The 19,229-nt window shown below is 33.9% G+C and overlaps 5 protein-coding genes across 15 annotated transcripts; 3 read left to right on the top strand and 2 right to left on the bottom strand.

Annotated features, from left to right (window-relative positions):
- The first annotated feature begins 3,424 nt into the window (after nt 1–3,424).
- On the top strand, nt 3,425–6,550 carry spict (magnesium transporter spict). 10 transcript variants are annotated; one of them, XM_043415346.1, is made up of 5 exons: nt 3,425–3,579; nt 4,013–4,176; nt 4,755–4,877; nt 4,949–5,091; nt 5,178–6,550. In XM_043415346.1, the coding sequence occupies exons 2-5, from the start codon at nt 4,074–4,076 to the stop codon at nt 5,931–5,933; spliced, it is 1,125 nt and encodes a 374-aa protein (XP_043271281.1). In that variant the 5' UTR covers nt 3,425–3,579; nt 4,013–4,073; the 3' UTR covers nt 5,934–6,550. The 10 variants fall into 10 exon arrangements, 9 of the variants coding, with proteins under 9 accessions (XP_043271281.1, XP_043271285.1, XP_043271287.1 ...); XM_043415350.1 differs by having other exon boundaries at nt 3,429–3,596; XM_043415345.1 differs by lacking the exon at nt 3,425–3,579 and adding an exon at nt 3,603–3,737.
- A 935-nt stretch (nt 6,551–7,485) lies between these two features.
- cni (protein cornichon) lies at nt 7,486–9,440 on the top strand. Its single transcript, XM_043415357.1, has 4 exons — nt 7,486–7,642; nt 7,831–7,899; nt 7,980–8,236; nt 8,975–9,440. Exons 1-4 carry the CDS (start codon nt 7,562–7,564, stop codon nt 8,997–8,999), a joined length of 432 nt encoding a protein of 143 aa, XP_043271292.1. The 5' UTR covers nt 7,486–7,561; the 3' UTR covers nt 9,000–9,440.
- GMF (Glia maturation factor) lies at nt 9,251–11,112 on the bottom strand. Its single transcript, XM_043415358.1, has 4 exons — nt 10,935–11,112; nt 10,585–10,678; nt 10,447–10,496; nt 9,251–9,970 (listed from the first exon to the last, which is right to left on the bottom strand). The coding sequence occupies exons 1-4, from the start codon at nt 10,935–10,937 to the stop codon at nt 9,698–9,700; spliced, it is 420 nt and encodes a 139-aa protein (XP_043271293.1). The 5' UTR covers nt 10,938–11,112; the 3' UTR covers nt 9,251–9,697.
- A 70-nt stretch (nt 11,113–11,182) lies between these two features.
- On the top strand, nt 11,183–13,560 carry aph-1 (gamma-secretase subunit Aph-1). Its single transcript, XM_043415355.1, has 2 exons — nt 11,183–11,688; nt 12,162–13,560. Exons 1-2 carry the CDS (start codon nt 11,456–11,458, stop codon nt 12,643–12,645), a joined length of 717 nt encoding a protein of 238 aa, XP_043271290.1. The 5' UTR covers nt 11,183–11,455; the 3' UTR covers nt 12,646–13,560.
- Nucleotides 13,408–19,229, bottom strand: MED17 (mediator complex subunit 17). Of its 2 annotated transcripts, XM_043415344.1 has the most exons (9): nt 19,127–19,229; nt 18,895–19,030; nt 18,319–18,501; nt 17,577–17,893; nt 17,278–17,493; nt 16,472–16,677; nt 15,813–16,382; nt 15,380–15,528; nt 13,408–14,029 (listed from the first exon to the last, which is right to left on the bottom strand). In XM_043415344.1, the coding sequence occupies exons 2-9, from the start codon at nt 18,981–18,983 to the stop codon at nt 13,819–13,821; spliced, it is 1,941 nt and encodes a 646-aa protein (XP_043271279.1). In that variant the 5' UTR covers nt 18,984–19,030; nt 19,127–19,229; the 3' UTR covers nt 13,408–13,818. The 2 variants fall into 2 exon arrangements, with proteins under 2 accessions (XP_043271279.1, XP_043271278.1); XM_043415343.1 differs by lacking the exon at nt 19,127–19,229 and having other exon boundaries at nt 18,895–19,116.

The raw sequence follows: 19,229 nt of genomic DNA, 5'->3' as shown, positions 1-19,229 counted from the left end.
GGTAAAAAATCGGGACGCTCGGGCGTTGATGGGGGTTAATCTGTTTTTTTTTCGGCAGGTGTAAAAAATTCTACTTGTAATACGATTAATGATTAAATTTCAATTATATTAAGTCAGATTAATTAATGAAAAAAAGGTTTTATCTGGTTTGCGTTCACGTGAAGGAATGCATAATACTTAAAGTATATTTTAAACCTGACATACAGCACGAACGATGTAACAAAACTAGAGACACGTACATTTATGCTTTTTGAGCAGTCGCCTATAAAGTTATGGAAATGAATGATTGTAAGACTTTTCATTTAAGAAAAACAACGTTATCAAATAAATGTAAAAGTTGCCACGCACATTGGATACCGAACATAAAAAATTACAAAAGAAAAAAAATTGGACGCAAAAAATTACAACCACAAAAAATTCAAAAATAAAACATTGCAGGAACAAATTGCAACAAGAAAATAAGATCCAAATATTTTCTAGAGTTGCGGCAGCGACTCAGAGACAAGTACACCAGAGACTTTACCGAAGCGATAGCGTCCCCAATTTTTAAATTAATTCTAAGCCAAAACGTTGAAACAAATGAAAATTGGCGGTTGTATTTGGCAATTATTTTTCCAGCTCCGATTTATCTGATTTACCTATATCTTACACTCAAAATTCGAAAGTCGAGTACAACGCCAAGATAAAATCTATTTCCCATTAACTAATATGACTAAATAATGATTATATTATAGCTATTTGTAGAATTGTACACAAGTTTTATACTTATTTTGAGAAAACATATTAAAAACCCCAGACGCTATATCATGTTGTGGAGCATTATTCAGGCATCATAGAGGCAATATTCTCATTTTAAGGTTTATAATTCCTACTGCACTATATGAAATTCATCAACGAAATTAATTTGAGTATGACGTTTTTTATTCATATACGTATACGTTTTTCAACATGACGTTTTTTGTTTCGAAAAAAAATTTTTTCTGAAATGCCGGATGTTTGGAAGACTCTATATACAAATATGATGAGGGTATTTTTTAGACTCAATATGATTATATAAAAAAAATCAAAGAAATCCGAGAGGGTCAGGGAGAAGGCTTACACACTTGGGCTGGAATACCTCATACATAACCTCAAAACGTGTCGCAGTGAAAAAAATAAGTGATTTTTTTTTCTAATTTTTATACCGGGGATGGGGAAACGCACTGGGAGGGGGGGGGGGGGGGGGGGGGGCTTGCAAGACCTCCTGAGTGAGTGTCGGACTCTCCATTACGGAACTACCAGTTAAAAACTCCGCCCCCGGTCGTCTAGCAGCCGCCCCCCGGAACCGCTTTCGCATTACTTCGGGGTGGCGCTCTAATTCCCTCGACGCCCCTCAGAGCGTCCCTTACTCTCCGAACTCCCGCTCGTAGCGGAGGGCAACCTCGACAAACAGGTCAACCTCCGCCCAAGCCTCTTCGTCCAGGAGCATATAACCCCGACGACGTTATCCGGAGTTATGCTTCCGTACTTTGCCTCCAGTCGCTACATTCATCGTATTCGAAGAACTTGTGGAGGGCATCAATAAAATGAGTAATAGCATCGACCCGGATAACAATAAATGTTTCCGCCAAGAAGGAAAAAAACCGTTCATTATTCGACCAAAAAATTTCAATTCTCGAAAGATCCTACAATGAAATTCTAGCGCGTTGAGCCCGCTTATTTCTAAAATGTTAGGTTAGTTCACGTTTTTTCATCCACGTCGCCTTTCCGCTACGTGCATGCTCCCAATTATTCCTCCCCATGACGTCTCAAGCAACACCTCCGGGCTTCACCAGTCCTCTCTCTAGGTGGTAAAAAATGGGGTCTTTTCGGCTTTTTTTAGACTTCTCGCAAAAATGCATGGACGGTTCAACGCACGGTTGGTCCGGAGTATGTTTGAATTTGTTCCACGAGCTTTCACATTTTCGGGGTCGATGAAAATCAATCTTTGGAAGCACATATTAACAAGAATATGTTTTCATCAAAAATTTTCACATTTGAGCACTAGGATGATTAGAAAATAAAAGATATATTTTTTCCTTGAAGTCGCAAGTGATTCATATTTAATGTAAAAGTAATTCTCTCAAAATTTGGGCCATTTAAAAAAAATTTTAGAGGTGGCGCCAACGACGTTAAAATGTTTTTTTTTCTTAGTGAAAAACGACGAGCATAAAAAAAAACTTGAAAAAAAATTTTTTTAACAAAGTGTCAAAAAAATTATTTTATAAAAAAAAATACAGAACAATTCAAAAAAAATTTCACAAATCTTGAAAAAACATTATGTTTAAAAAAAAATTATTGTGTATCTATTTTTTTAAGTGTCAAAAGTATCAAATAACAAGTAAAAAATAAAAAACCGAAAAATCGCGCTTAAAATCATTTTACCTTATTACCACTCATAAAAATTGTAGAACAATAGCCCAAGTGTACATTTATATACTCTTTCAAAGGCTCTATTGCTATCAGATAGATGGGTTAGTCGGGGTAGTAGCGTGTCATGTTGGTAGAACCGACGTGCCATGTTCGATCCTCGGCTAGTCCTTATGTTTTTTTTTCAGCTTTCATATTTTCTTTGTAAAATAATTTGATGTAAAGATACTAAAATTAATATTAATTTATTTCAAGGACAAATTTGTCAATGTTCAAACAATTTTTTTTATTAAGAATGTACGACAAATTATAAATAGAACGTTCCATTTCAATTCATTCCGATAAGATTTAGATCGTGAGGTGAGTTTTTTTCTTTCTTTCTCTAGCAATGAAGAAATTAATGTCAAAATATATTTAATAATAAGTTGATAAATAATTTAATAAAACTGAAAAACAACTCTAGGAATAAGTAACGTCGATACTCTACATATCTTCACGGAATCTCCATTTTATGTACAAATTTGCGACTTTAGCGCTACACCAATGAAAGGTAGAAATAAATAGTTCGCACTCGCAGAAGGATTATTAATTCATTTCTCATTGACAGAACAATAGCCCAAGTGTGCATTTATATACTCTTTCAAAGGCTCTATTGCCATCAGATAGACGGGTTAGTCGGGGTAGTAGCGTGTCATGTTGGTAGAACCGACGTGCCATTTTCGATCCTTGGCTAGTCCTTATGTTTTTTTTTCAGCATTCATATTTTCTTTGTAAAATAATTTGATGTAAAGATACTAAAATTAATAAGATACTAACGTGGCTACGATAACGATTCACGGGTGGCCCAGGTGTGCGTATTTCATTTCATTGAGAACCCCTGCCGCCGAGACTGTAATTTCTGAATTATCGACGAAAAAGCTTATTGCGACATCTGTGCCTTGTTTCTACAACTATCTTACTCCATTTTTTTGGACTAGTGACTTTAGCCGACCGGAAATAGTGGCGGCGGCCATTTTCGGCCAATCTAGTCCCTACCCAGCGGATCGGTCTGCGTACCATAGGTGTGTTCCACTTATCGCCCAAAACGCCCAAAATGCCCCAATATCCTATCCCAGTAGCCGTCGTCTGGGCGTTACGGGCGATAAGTGGAACGCACCTCATGCGTACGAAAGGAATGTGCGGAGTCTGCGCGTAAGAGTCTAAAATTTGTAAGACTGAGAGTTGAGTGAAATAGAATAAGAAAAGATTATTGTCAACCGAAGAGTTCAGACTTGTATTTTTCGTACAATATATATTTATAAAAGTGAATCCTTGGTCTTGAGTTTTATTTACGAGAGAAATTTCGCAAGGCGAGTTTCAACTTCTTGTCAATCGAACCCCCCCGAATCAAATCATTCCGAATAGTCATAGTAATTCCCGCTCGGAGTGTTATACATGCGTTATACGTTAACAAACTAGTTTTTGGCATTCGCGTAAAATGCTTCTACTCGGGCATCTGTCAAAAGCAAGCTTTTATACACGATTTCTGTATTAAATATTTAGTTTACGCAATTGGTCTCATAGCTGTTAGATTTTTTTAGAAAAAATATACTAATTGGATTTTTGATGAAAACGTTCTGTGCAGATGACAGAACGTCCGATGATTGTCGACTGTCATCATATTGAGACAGAAAAATAGATAAGAAATGGATGAGATTTCAATGGAATCCAATTATTCAAATGAACCGTCCGTTATTAACGACTTCTATATTGGACTTGTTCTGGCAATTAGTTCCAGTATTTTTATAGGTTAGTTTTCACTAAATTATGAATTAGCTTCTGTGTACAACACTTATTAACAAAAATAATGTAATGTTTTATCCTAAAGATAACACATGGCATAATAAACAATGAGTTGAAAAAAAAACAATTTTCAATTGTCACAAGTGGGCATTTATAAATGAACAGAACTTGTGTATAAACAAGTTATTGATTGTACCCAGAAAACACTATCATTCAAACAAAACATCATCAATGAAACGTTTAGCCTGCTATTACAAAAAACAAGATATTTGAATGGAAATTAATCCAGTAATTAAATCAATGCTCAGTTATATTGATAATCATTATAGAAATATTTGTGAGAAATATGTAATTAACAATTTGGAAATTCCAAGCTATTCAGATAATTTTTTCTAACTCCTCAGTTTTTTATTGGAAGTATCCATTGTAGATATCTTCTATTTAACATTTTTCAGTTTTCAGACAAGGAAAACATTTACCAAGATTATGTTTATGATTGGAAACAGCTATGATTATTAAACGTACCACTCTCCTACTATCTTTGAGATTTTCACAATTACTACACATCATATTCTTCATTTCAGGAGCAAGTTTTATCATAAAGAAGAAAGCCTTGTTAAAATTACAGCATTATGGTATGGTACGAGCTGGTTCGGGTGGTCACGGTTATCTCCGAGAATGGATTTGGTGGATGGGTTTCTTTTCTAGTAAGTCTGAAAATGTTTGAATCGTTTCAATGTCAAAATTTTGGTTCCTATCTATGTTGCATTATTTACAGTGGGTATCGGGGAGGCTGCAAATTTTGCAGCCTATGCATTTGCTCCTGCCTCTCTGGTGACACCTCTAGGAGCACTCAGCATCGTCGTAACTGCGCTTTTGTCATCAAGATACTTACAGGAGAAACTAAATATCCTTGGGAAGGTAAGATATTCAACAAAAAACAATATTTCCATGTAATAAAACTTGAAAAATGTAGACTGATTATAAATATTTTATTCGCATTACAGATTGGGTGCATCCTGTGTATCTTAGGCTCAACAATGTTGGTATTACATGCCCCAAAAGAAGTTGAAATTTCGAGCATGGATGAATTGTTAACAATGTTACAAAACCGTGGATTCGCGCTCTACGTTTTTAGTGTCATAACATTTTGTCTTTCAATATCTTTCTATTTTGGTCCGAAATATGGAAACACGAACGTCTCAGTTTATATATTAATGTGCTCGAGTGTTGGATCCTTAAGTGTTATGAGTTGCAAAGGTTTGGGTTTTGCTCTGAAAATGACAATCAATGGAACCAGTAATGAAATGGAAAATTGGTTGACATGGGCTCTTTTGTTCTGCGTCATATTTTGTGTTATGGTACAAATGAATTACCTTAACAAAGCTCTGGATCTCTTCAACACTGGAGTCGTAACACCAGTGTATTACGTTTTTTTCACAACATTCGTCATTGTTGCATCCGCAATATTGTTCCAAGAATGGAAAAATATGACAATACTCAATGTTTTAGGATCTTTGTGTGGATTCTTCACAATTATGGTAGCTATATTCTTGCTGAATGCTTTCAAGGAAATTGAAATATCATCCAACAATATTAGACAAATTGCAAGGCCGAAGAGAGAAGACTGTTATAGAAGAAGGCACTTGGAAAATCATAATAACAATAGAAGCAACAGAGTTGAAGAAACTCTTGTTATAGACCCTAGCAATACGGATTCTATGAGTTATGGAAGCCCTGATAATGCCAGGAATAATATCTGACGGCAGTTGGAAGTTCTGCAACGACGACTATACTCTTGACAAGAAGAGCAGAAGTGTTAAAATTAACAAATAGCAATTAGCTTCATTTTGGTTGAATTATTCAAATGGATGTTATTTCATCAAGTGAAAACCGTTGAAGTAAAGTAAAATTCTATACAACCAATCGTATAGGAATATACAAATTCCTACGATAAAAGGTTACAATACTACTTTTCTATTTTAATATCATCAATTGGGCGAGCAAATCGAGAACATACTCAGTATTCGAGAGTCGTGGATAAAAATTTAAGTTATTATTTTCAGGTGTTTTGATGACCAAACCCTTGACGATTGAAATATGTCATCAAAATTTTTCTCATAGAAATTTTGATTCTCAACAAAATAGATCTTGGGGCCTTTACTGTATGTCCAATCTTGACAGTGGCGTGGAAATGCAATGCCTCAATTGGTAATAAATTGCCAGAAGAAGCCTGGTAAAAAAATCTTATATAAAACTACTATAGCAGTCACTTGGGTCCAAGTATTGAAAAAGTAGTAAGACTATGTTCTGTAATAACACACACAAGCCAAAACGCTGCCATGTTCTCATACACCTTGAAATACATTTAATTTTTTAATTGTACCCATGTTTAGATGAACTTGTATGATGTACGTTTATTATATACAATGACGCTCAAAGGAAACGCATCATTTATAATTAAGTTTCAATGCAACATGATGCGTTTCATTTAAACGTATTTATATGGATTTGTGATTGCAAATCAGGGATCACTATCCAAAATAAAAATGTTTTAGATTTAAAATATCAATACGTATTTATTAAACAGTAATGTTCTTGCATTTTTATGCAAATTTAAAGTTACTGAAATCTGAAGTTCTTTTTCGTTTGTATATTTTTAGTGGTTGTGATTGAATGTAAAAAGTCCCCACTGAGAACAAATAAATATTTTGTATTATAACAACGATCTGTCCTAACAATAATTTATTACTGCGGCAACATTCTTTGATGTTTGGTGTAGATGGATGGAAAAATTTTCCAAAATTATTTACTCAAGTCCCCTAGTCTTCTGGCCCCAAAATATATGTGCCACTTTCCATGACTAATTTTCCAATCAATGACTACGTTTACACGGCACTTTTATTCCGGTTTTGTACATACAGACGGGTATATTTATATATATCAATAAATATGTATTTTGTATATCTATATTGATCAAGCTAAACCGGAATAGAGTGCCGTTTAAATGTAGTCAATTCAAAAATGTGAAGGAAAAATAATGACATTTTTTCATCTCACTCGGAAAGTTTACTATTTTTCACACAAACTTATGCTCCATATGTGGAAGAGTAATCGCGCAATTGTAGAATAAATACTATTTCTTTTATCCGAGAAACTATCAGGTAATTTTCAAAAAAACAAATCTCAACTCCAAAATTTGAAAATATACGCGCTATACTCAGCAACTCATCAGTCGTCATCGATGACGTGCTCTGTGGGTACGTTCCACTTACGCCCGCCCGCAACAAACGAATGTAACCGCAAATGGAACGTACCCACAGTAGTCCTTTATAGTTGCTTTAGTCTGCTTTAGGTCTTTTAGTATATTAACTTCGTACAAAATATCAAAATGGCGTTCAGCCTTGCCGCTTTTTCATACATCATAGCATTAATAATCGATGCCTTTCTCATCTTTTTTACGATTTATCACGTACGTTAATAAAATTCGTGAAGATTTCATTAATTACAACACTTTATTATTGTCAAAATATGAAAGATTTTTTCCCTGAATTCAACATAACCTATGAACGTCTGCAGTAATAGGGAAAAACATTGATAAATGTTTCATATAATTGATTATTCATAACCGTTATTAAGTTTTCCAATATTCTATTTTAGGTAATTGCATTCGACGAGCTCAAAACCGAATACAAAAATCCTATAGAACAGTGCAATAGCTTAAATGTAGTGAGTGTCCGATAATTTGCTCATAAAAAAAAAATAATCGTGTCGTACTGCGTGTATTAAAACACTTTGTTGTCTTTCAGCTCGTTCTTCCGGAATATGGATTACACCTCTTTATCAATTTATTATTTTTAATTAGCGGAGAGTGGTTGTCATTGCTCATCAATGCTCCGCTAATAGCATATCATATAAATAGATATTTAACAAGGCCTATCATGACTGGGCCAGGTTTATACGATGCAACAAGTGTACTCAACGCTAATAACTTATCAAGATGTCAACAAGAGGGTTGGGTCAAACTGGCATTTTATCTTCTTTCCTTTTTCTATTATCTCTATGGGTAAGTCAGTAAATTTTCAGCCAAATATCATTATCATGTTATCTCAATGATCACTTTTGATAAAAGTAATGAAACAATCCAATAAATTTTGAATTAAATAATTTTATGACGCTGAAGTTTGCAACGTTGAAGTCCAACGAAATGAACGAAAAAAAGATTTATAATTAATCATTTTTTTATTTCACGAATCGTTGATGTGGGTTGAAAAATAACGAATTGCAAATTCGGTAGAAAACAAAATTGGAGATTTACTGGAATTATTCGAGAGTTTTTTTAGATCATTTCGTTGGATTCCAACGTTGCAAACTTCAGCGTCATATAATTTTTAATAAATATTTGTATAATAGTATGTTTATTGCGTAATATTGCTGGATTTTTTAATTTGAATAAAATCTTATTAAATGAGTAGAAATACTGATTTCATCATCACTCAAAATCTTATTATAATTTGACACTTTTCTATTGTATAATAAATTTCATGCCATCAACACGCTTGAATAAGTCATAACTTGTTCAGAATGTTGTACATGCCTATAAAACATGTAAAAGGATCATTCTTTGAGACTCATAAAAGTTGATTTTCAAACAAGTTGATAAGCATTTAAAAAATTGTGTTCTTTTTGATTTTCAAGATTTCTGACTTTTTTCAGATTTTTAATAAATTCATCACATGCAATGTTAATTTCATGTTGACCTTGACTATTTTGCCTTGTACTTCATCATATTTGTTTTTTCCAGAATGATAAGTTCATTAATTCATTGAGGAGACTAAAAATCGTTTCTGCTTCTAAAATGGCAGTACATACGAACAAAAAAAATGCATTCCTGCTATGTGGAAGAATGAACTCCTCAGTGCCAAAAACACTCAAGATTGTTGCAAAATTATTTTGACAGCGGTCACGTTCAGTTATCAGCATTTATCAAATTACTTGACAATGTAAGGTGTAAGGCTATAATAATATATGCATTAAGTTTGAGAAAAAATGTGAATGTGAGAGCGGAATACGTCTATTGTTTCTAGTCACAATGATTTTTATTCAGTCTTGGATCTTCCTGTATCGTTTACAATCGAACGAACGACACAACGGCAGTTTTATAAAGAGACATACGTATCTTTAGATAAGACATTCATGATTTTCCACTCGTCTATGCTAAATAAATTTGTACAAAAAAACAATAAAACTATGGTTGTTCCAAGCTCTTACGCTTGCTTTCCAGGTTACGAATATATTGATTACCTTTTCAGCCTAATGTCAACAGTTATAATGAATGGTAGCAAAGTTCCATTTGGCAGATTGTAAATTTCTTTCAAAAGTTACATAGTAAGATTATTTTTTGCAATAACTATTTAGTGAGAAAGATATTTTATCTAAAGTTGTACAAATGTTTAGATAAGAAGCGATTTGAAAAAGACGGTTTGTTTCTTTTCTTTTTTCAAGAAGTATTCATAAAGAATTCGTTCTATCTAGTTAGCTTGGCTTTTAGCCATTCTTCTGTCAACTCTTCTAATTCACGAACTTCGTAGCATCTTGTCAATTCAGCTTGTTTTTGAAGTACCAGTTTCATACTAGCATACAATACTTGAAGTTCCATTTGGATGCCTTGTGGAGTGTAGAATATGAAACACATTGGGTAAGAAATTCTTCCATCCGTGTGATGCATTTTATAACTGTAAACTATGTATCTTGGCTCGTGACTTGGAATTCTCTCTTGCAAGTCTTCTATTTGGACATCCTGTGTTGAAGACAGAAACATTAAACAACTAGTTCAATAAGTAACATGTATTAACTTTTTTTTTAAGCACAAAAAGAAAAATAATATTTTTCCATGTATTTCGAGTCCCTGAATTTATAAATTATTATTTTTTAAAAAATCTATCGAAATAACATTTTTTCCAGATAATTCAAGTAACAATTGACATGATCCATTTCATCATGTTCTAATCATGATGGGCAGCTTCATTATGAGCTCTATTTGAAACGAAACAAAAGACAATAACTACTGCTCAAAATTTTTTACTCATTGTATTTATGGGTAATGATTCACATTGCAGCACAAAAATTACTTCCCCTTGTTTCTCAAAAACCTGATCAGAAATGACATCTTGTTGAGAAATTCATTTTTGTTGTCAAAAATTATACAAGGGAGCACGTTCATATTTGTCTACACCAATTATAATAAATTTTCCATTGACCCAACTTTGAATATACCTCTATTATCTCATCCAGGCAAATCATCTGCTTCGGACGGTCAACCTTTACTGTAAGCATAGATAAAAAATAATTAAAAAAATCCCTCAGCAGTTTATATCAATTCATCTAGAATTATTAGAGGTAAAAAAAACTTACGTATCAACGCTGCATTTTTCTGACTTTTTCGAAAACGAAATTCTTTCAATGATGTTTTCACGTTCTCGTCAATGTCACATGTATTTATAGAAGTCTAGACAAATTAATGTTCATTACGGTTATATTTTTGAGTAATTTCTATTATTTGTGAAATTTCTAGCTGTAAATGGCATTTGTAATTTCAAATAGTTTCACAAAACACCTTTTCAAACACATCCTACTTTTTTTTCAATTCCCTATTGTCACGAATTTCCGTTTTTTTTTTTATGATAAATCATTTATTTTGAATTCCTCTTTGAAATGCTAAAGTGAGTTCCACTCGATTTTTTGACAGATAGTTAGGACCTTACCATATTGTTTAAATAATTCGAGTGTTGTTTTTTGCTATAAAGATGACGCGACTGCGATGTTTTTAGTCGCGTGAACAAAATCGAAATGACACATCCGTTAGATTCTCCCCGTAAAGTTCGTCAATGTGAGTACATCGTCAATGTACACTCCCTCTCTCCACCCCTTTTAGACTGAGTTGATGCCGCCCATGTTGTTATAATATAATTTTACTAGAGACTAGAGAGGGCAGCCCGATCGGGTTTACTCTCCGTCATGTCTGTCATCTCCATGCAGCACTGTAGCAAACTGTAGTCTTCGCTATACCCATATACTTTCTGTCAATTTCTCTTCTCATGTCTTTAGTGTTCTATTTTGTTTTTTTTTAAATAAATGTACTCGATGAATGTTCTCAATTTTTCGATAATACTACTGATGGAACGCGTTTTCTTATATCAGTTTACTCATCAATAAAGAACCATTCGACAATCGGGTTGATTCTAAGAATCAAAAACATAATCCAACCTCTTCAAACTCTGTGAAAATGACAGTGACGGATTTTTTTGGTTGTGCCTTTCTGGCGTTTGGACCACCACTCGCTATGTTTACTTTTACTGTCTCTGCAGAGCCCATTAGAATCATTATTCTCATAGCCAGTGCCTTTTTCTGGTTGATATCACTACTTTTTTCCTCTGCTCTTTGGTATGCTGTTGTACCGCTACAAAATCAACTTACCATTGGGCTGGTGTTCTCTGTTTTCTTCCAGGAGGCTTTTAGGTGAATATCATTTTTGGAATATTTCATTTTGTTTTCTGCACTGACAATCAAGTATTCTAAACAATCTCTCCTCACAGTGAACAATGATTTCATAGTAATCGAACTTTCAAATGAATAATTTATTTCTAGCTTTTAAACTATGGTGCTGTAACATAATTGGAAAATTATTGAAATTATTGGAGATTTCTTAGATCATTTGGTTGGACTTCAACGTTGCAAACTTCAGCATCATTTCAAACTTGTGAACTTAACGATATTGGAGTTGTATTGTTAAAATACAATAAAAGTGAGTGACGAAAGTATTTGTACAGAGGATATGTTAAACCTCTGCACAAATACCTTTGTTGCTCACTGTATTTGTTCTTGTTCATTCCTTCATTGAACTAACATTAAAATTGAATAACTCTTGTAATGATGAAAACTATTCCATTTTTTTTCTATTTATAATCTAAGAATATTATTATCATCACCAGGTATCTCTTGTACTGGGTGCTGCGTAAAGCAGAGAAAGGATTGGAAAAGGTTACAACAGCTCATGTGGCAGACAGCAGACACATATTCGCTTATGTGTGTGGTCTCGGATTTGGTTTTATGAGCGGTGCTTTTGCACTGGTAAATGTACTTGCTGATGCAGTTGGTCCAGGCACAATGGGGCTTCGCCAGGGAACAGAATATTTTTTCATCATATCAGCAGCAACGACACTGTGCTTCATACTTCTCCACACATTTTGGGGTGTGGTATTTTTCTCAGCCCTGGATCATAAAAATTGGGCCCATCTAACATGGGTTGTTTGTTCACATCTGTTCGTTTCCTGTATGACTTTGCTCAACAGAAATGAAACGTATACCGCAAGTCTTGTCTCCTCTTACGTAGTGCTGGTTTTAACAATGTCACTGGCTTTTAAAGTAGCCGGTGGTAGACTTGAAAATGTGCTAAAATGTTTTGTAGGAAAATGATTTTCAAGATGAAAAAAAAGCAGGATAAAAAAACCAGTTATAATTCATTGGATTGTCCTTTTTTTTGAACGATGATGTTTCTATTCCAAAATATTTTACATTTATCTATTTACTCTTAAATCCACGTTTAAATTATTTTCAATAACTGACTACTGTTTAACCGCGAGAAAAAAAGAAAACACGAAAGATGAAACGACACATGTCCACACATAGTATAGAAAATTTGTTTATATAACTGTGTAAATGGAAACAAAACATTGTAAGGTCGAACGAAATAATTCGATAAAGCAAAAATTTTGCGTCGAGCGATCCTTGTTGCACTGCTAAAAAACCAGTATTCTTTCATACTTGTATATCTAGGTTGAATTCGATTCATTTATGAATATTTGCATTACTCCAAAATGTACTTGTTTGTTTTTTCAGCCGATGACGTCAAGATTGTTATTAAAGTTATTAAGACATCGTTACTTTTGATTCATTGCTATTTTTGTGAAACAAGCATAAAGACTAATACATTTTGGAGTACTAAAAAAAAAAGATATTCGCCGCTTTTGTAAATAATTGTTTATCCATCAATTATCAAGTAATCAAGCAAACGATGTTTTGCTCAAAATAACGAAAATTGAAAGCTCTCGAATGGAATTCAAACGTATCCGTCAATTTTGGAGAAGTAGACGAACGCGACGATGTCGTGAAAAATTGTTAACTAGTTTTTTGTCCAACGGAAATTGAAACGTCGCTTAGGAAAGAATGTTTACATTATTTCAGTCATTGCCAGTCATATATATATTTCATGAATTTCACACACCTTTTTTCACATAATTTCACGATAATCTCCTCAATATTTAAACCGTACATTTATTACTCATTCATACTGTCTTTTTCATTATATTGAATAAACTCATTTTTTACATATGTATGTATAAAAAAAATTATTCGCTACCTATACTGATTCGTGCATAAGCCTCCAAAGTTATATCAACTAACTCGAACTTCAATGAAATAATAATAACAAAACGAAAGAAAAATAAAAAATACTTATTATTGACAGATTTAATGTTGTCCGGGTGAAATGCTTCTATTTTTTTTAGCGTGCATTTCTTATACAAACGTCATTTAAAGGTTATCTCGTACGACTTGGCCTTTATCCTTTTTGTATGTATATTATTTTTATTACGAACTCGTCAGAGATGCCATCAGCAATTCCATCTTGTTGAGGAAATTTTTACCCTCCATTTTGTCCCACCGCACTTCTTTGAATGAACCGCCCAGGTTCTCCCATTTCCTTTCGCGAACCAACTGACCAGGGAAAAAATCTTTTCTCGGCGAATGGGCTATAGCTACTTGAACGCCAGTTTGTGGCTCGCACCTTACAGCAATCATTCTATATGAAGAAAACGATATGGCTTTTCAAACAAACTACATGGAACACCAGATAATGTTAAGGCTTCATTCCGTTTTTTAACGTCAACATTTCGGATTTTCTGATAAATTAATTGCAATGGAAATAAAACACCAATGAGGTGTTGCATAGCTCCAAGCAATGAGCTTGGAGCTATGCTCATACACCAGGGACAACAACAAAGAATATTGAACAAATTACAAATTTTTGGGTGATTTTCTAGAGGTTGTAACTCAGAGGAAAAACGTTGAATAAAAAATTGAAAAAAAAGCAAATTGTAGTTTCAAGTGTTAAGTTTCCATACTTGATTTTTCTCAGCATGACCGGTTCATGAGCAATCATAAGAACATTAACGGAAAAAAATTTTCCTAATTTTTTCTTTTTTGAAGCGATCTATGGGTTTTAGAATTTTTTTGTATATTATGTCACCATACTCTTTTAGGAACTTTAATTTCCTTCAATTTGATATCCCGATGAGCTCTATACAATCATTCATCGCAGAGTTATTGACGATCAAAGCAAAAAAGTCATTTTCGATTTGGTATAATCGATTGCTTGAGGAATAGTGATCGTATAGAAAATGAAAGGAGAATTTTGTAAACTGCAAACAATTCCGACAAGATAGTATAAAACGTTTTTGACGAAATTTTATTTTCGAAGTGATAATGTTAACTAAAAAAAGATAAAACATTGAAAATTTAAAGATCTTTGGATAATTTGGTATAACTTTAGATATCGTCGGTAATGTTTCAACCTCAAAGTGTCTTGAAGTAACTCTTAGAATATCAAAGCGGCTAAATATCATCATAACAAGCAATTTTTATTTATTTTTTCCTTAAAACTGTTTTTTTTCAACGACAAACCACATTTCTTGAATTCAAAGCATTGAATTTTGAAAAATTGAAAGAAAAACTTTCGTCAGTTACCGGACCCAAAAATGACTTTTTGCTTTGACTGAGGATAACGTGCTTGTTTATCAAAATGCTCATACAGAGCTCATCAAGGTATGAAGACGAAGGAAGTTGAATTTTCTAAAGGAGCATGGTGGCATAACTTGATAAAAAATTTTGAAGCCTGTAGTCTATTTTGAAAAAAGAAAAACAAAATTTGGCAAATTTTTTACAATGATAAATCTGTAGCTGGAAAATTTTTAAAAGTTTCATTATGAAAAAAAATTTAAATGTAATTCAAGCCTGCTCCAATATACTTTACTCAAAACAATGGGATGTTATATTTTTTTCTGAAAATAATTCATAGGTATGCCTTGTTCATATATAACACGATAATTGTGAAATGATATGGAATATTGAATACTGAAATATATTTGTGTACCTGTCGCCAATGGGAGAAGCTAGAATGCAGCTACTAGCATTCCCAAGTGGCTCGACTGCACCCAATCCAAGATGAGAACTATTTGCTAATAGCTGCCAGCCCATACATTTTGCCAAGGCTTGTACCGCACTTATTTGATGTTGATAAATCTATTGCATCAGAAATGAAGAAAATATAGTGAGCGATATTGACTTTCAGTCCCCAACTTTTGCAAAAATATGGGGGAGTTTTTATTTAAAAATCAAGCTCTATACTATGGTTGGATAAATGAAAAAACTGCCATTAAAAGTTTTTTAAAAGGGTATGGTATGTTAAATATATTTTAGGTAAAATGATCGACTTCAAAAAATAAAAATAAAAAAACCAAGGTGCCTCTCGTTAAAAATAAAATTATTAAGGAACGACTTTTTCTGTTGCTATTAAAGATACGCACCTGACAAAATATCAAATCCCGCAGTTCCTGGGGCTCGTAGCTCATGTGCATGACCCGACCATCCCGGCACACGCATTTGAGAGATTTTTCGCCGACGTGAACGACAAGAGAAGTCCGACAAACGGTATCATAACCGTGCGTTAAAATGTTGATTTTGACACAAGATTGTGTTGGCGAATTGAGAGCATTCCAATGGGAAACAATGAGAGGATCTTTGACTTCTTTAGCAATAGTATCGAGAACGTATTCGGTTCGTATACGCATAAAAAAGTGTTGAGCCTGTTGAATAATTTGTTCAAGTAAAGTTTGACTTTTAGTCATTTCGATTAATTCGTATCGATCAGCTGCGGTTGGGCCTGCCAAACAGCGACGTTTGCTCGGCCCGAGAGGGCCAGAAGACGGATGCGGAAACGGATGATGAGTATTTTTATGATGCACTTCTCTCAATAATTGATGCAACGAGTGTTCGAGTACATGATCATGATCGGTTTTGTGTGGTGGAGGTGCCGGTTTCTTGTCGTTTCCGGTACTGTGACACAGGCCGATTATTAATTGAATTCCCGGAAGTACCTGCGTATGAAATCAATGGTAACACATTTATACTCGATCGATGATAAAAATACAAAATATCATTTAGAATTGTGAACAAAATTTCTCACTGTTGCCATTATCTGATTTCCTACGACCATGTGAGGTATTGGAGCTCTCAAATGTACAGCTTCCCTCGCCAATTGACTAAAAAGCTCCTTGCAAAATAGAACATTCTGTGCTGCTTCCAATTTTTGCTGCCAGTGCATATCAGCGTTTGAACTATTTGTGCTACTATTCAGCAAATTGATATTTGCACTGCACAGGTCTTCTTGATCTGGAATAAAATTCATTAGGATATGTTTAATTTTCAATTTGAAACATTTTGAACATGCTAGAATAATCTGCATTTCGTGAAACTCAACCTTAAAACTCTAAAATCTTCTTTATGTTAATATAAATTGTAAAATGAGGTTGAAAATGACTCGATTATTTTTAATATAACATTTTTTTTCATTCGATAATGAAGTTTTATCATACACCACTCTATTCAACTATATAATTCCCCAATTCTGCCAGAACTTGTATCCACCAGAGACATTCTTTACCAATAAACAATCTGTAGAAGAGAAACAATTCCCACCAGACCAAACCCCGTTAGTTCCGTATCATTGATTTGTTGATTAAAATTTGTTCTTGTTTTAGTATGGTCTGGCAGAGATAAATTATACCTGGTATAGTTTTTCTTTTGGATTTTGATAGGAAACATTTGGCAGAATTGAAGAATAATAGAGATAATTGGTTGGTTGGAATTAGTCAGGTAACATTATGCCTGAAAGAGCTATTGCGGTCCTGCAAGGGATTCCTGCAAAATCCTTGCTTTACCACCACTAATTGGGCTTGCTTTTTTAAAATGTTATCGATAAATTCTCAATACCTTTTTGACACAATACTTCGATGTATGCAACTCCCTGTAGTTCACTAGGAATCGTGACCCTTAAAGCCGATGATTTAGAGTTAGATGCACTATGAGATTGTGTGGAAGTCGTGGTCGTATTAGGATTTGGAGAGGCAGGGGGAGTCGTATTGGTTTTTTCATCTTCTTCTGCTTTAGTTACTTCGAACATGCCGGTTTGCGTGTATTTGGAACCAGCTAGAAACCAATTGAAAATACTTCATACATTCAAACTTACAAAAGCAAATTAATACTTTTTATTGGATAAATGTTAATATTACCCGTTCGATAACTCAGATCACCAATAATCGAGTTTGAAACTTTTTTAAGCCGCCAGTTTTGCCTCAGCCTGAGAAGTTCAATGTGAAAATCTGGAGTTGAGCGATTCCTGGCCAACTCAGTTTGACAGTTTCGTAATCTATCAGCACCCATCATTAACACTGAGGCAGCACCGGCCAGAGCTTTTTTACGAGCATAAACTTGGACCATGGGTTTCACTTCTGGCGGATCTTGAGGCACAGGATCAAGTACCATGTATCTCTTTTCTTTTGCTATAGCAAGGACATCCGCCAGTACACATACTTCTGTTAGGGCATTTCTGTTAACAATGGTACAAAATTGTAAAAATTCTTGGCAGACCTTGGTTGAACTTTTGAATCGTGATGTTTCTGTTCATTTTGGAGATTTATTGGCCAATCTGACCCCCTGGATTTAGGTTTGGTACATCAATATACATAGAGATAGATGAGTCCGATCCAAAGTACAGACTACTTTTTTTTGTCTGCTGGTGTATTTTAAGATCAGTGAAGAAAAGCTCCATCCGCCAACAAAAATACTTAAACAATAGAACCACTTTTGGTAGTCCGATGTATAGCAGTTTTTTAATTTTTGAATGATAGAAATGCTTATCCAAAGTGTCCAAAGTAGTATGAGATGAAATCATTTAAGTCAAATTGTAGGTTCATTCATGAATGACTCTAGAGCTTCCCTTTATTTTATTATATTTTTAAAAAATGCTCATACCTCAACTTATTTCTAACACTGTCCCAAGGCCATAATGAAGATTGTAACGAAGTTGAATCTTTAGAATCATCCTCACTTTTTTCCCCATTCTCAGACTGTTCTCTTTTGACATCTTCACTAACAGTTTTGCTGAAGTCAATCTTTTGGGCTATTTTTGTCAAGTGTTCTGATAGTGTTAGTGGTCTGTAATAAAAAAGATCCTTAGTTTGTCTGATCAATGAAATGCAGTTGGTTGAGCAATTATTTTTTTGAAACTGTAATCACAAGGCTTCAATCTTTAGATTGTTTTACAAAAATACAATGCTCCATATTTTGTTGGAAAAAAAATATAATAATCAAATGATTAAGTTAAATATTGCATTTTTAAATGGAGTACGAGAGAATTTATTGTATTGTTATATAACTAACTTATTCGTAAATTTGTTAACTCTTGTATGACTTTGTCAATCCGAAAACAGCGGCGAAATGAATTATTCAAACCATTTTGAGGTTAATTAGTAAAAGCATTTTCAGAAATTTATTTTATAAGCAATGCCAAAAATTCGATCTGGATACGGAAGATGAAAGATTACTTACGCTTGATAAATTTCCTGTCCATCATAAGTGATTTCTTGTATTTGATTTTCAATTGGTGCTTCCACCGAAATATTTACCGAATACGCCATAGCTACTGTTTGCTGTTTGTTTTCAATCAAGGTTTTCAATTCCTAACCTAAATCAACGAATACAGACGTAAATAGAAGAGTATGCTCTAAGGATCTTTGTCGTAGAGCTCATATCCCTCAGGTACCACCCAGTGCTTCTTCACCTTGAATAGTTTCGTGTCTGTAAGTTGGCTATGATTTCGACGCTGATGCCAAATAAGAAGAGTGGGGGGTCTGGAGTCTGGAGTGCTGGAGTGTTAGACATTA

The sequence above is a fragment of the Venturia canescens genome, chromosome 3 (assembly GCF_019457755.1).
Source record: "Venturia canescens isolate UGA chromosome 3, ASM1945775v1, whole genome shotgun sequence".
In the NCBI taxonomy this organism is placed as follows: domain Eukaryota; kingdom Metazoa; phylum Arthropoda; class Insecta; order Hymenoptera; family Ichneumonidae; genus Venturia; species Venturia canescens.
This window is presented reverse-complemented; position numbering and strand designations above follow the sequence as displayed.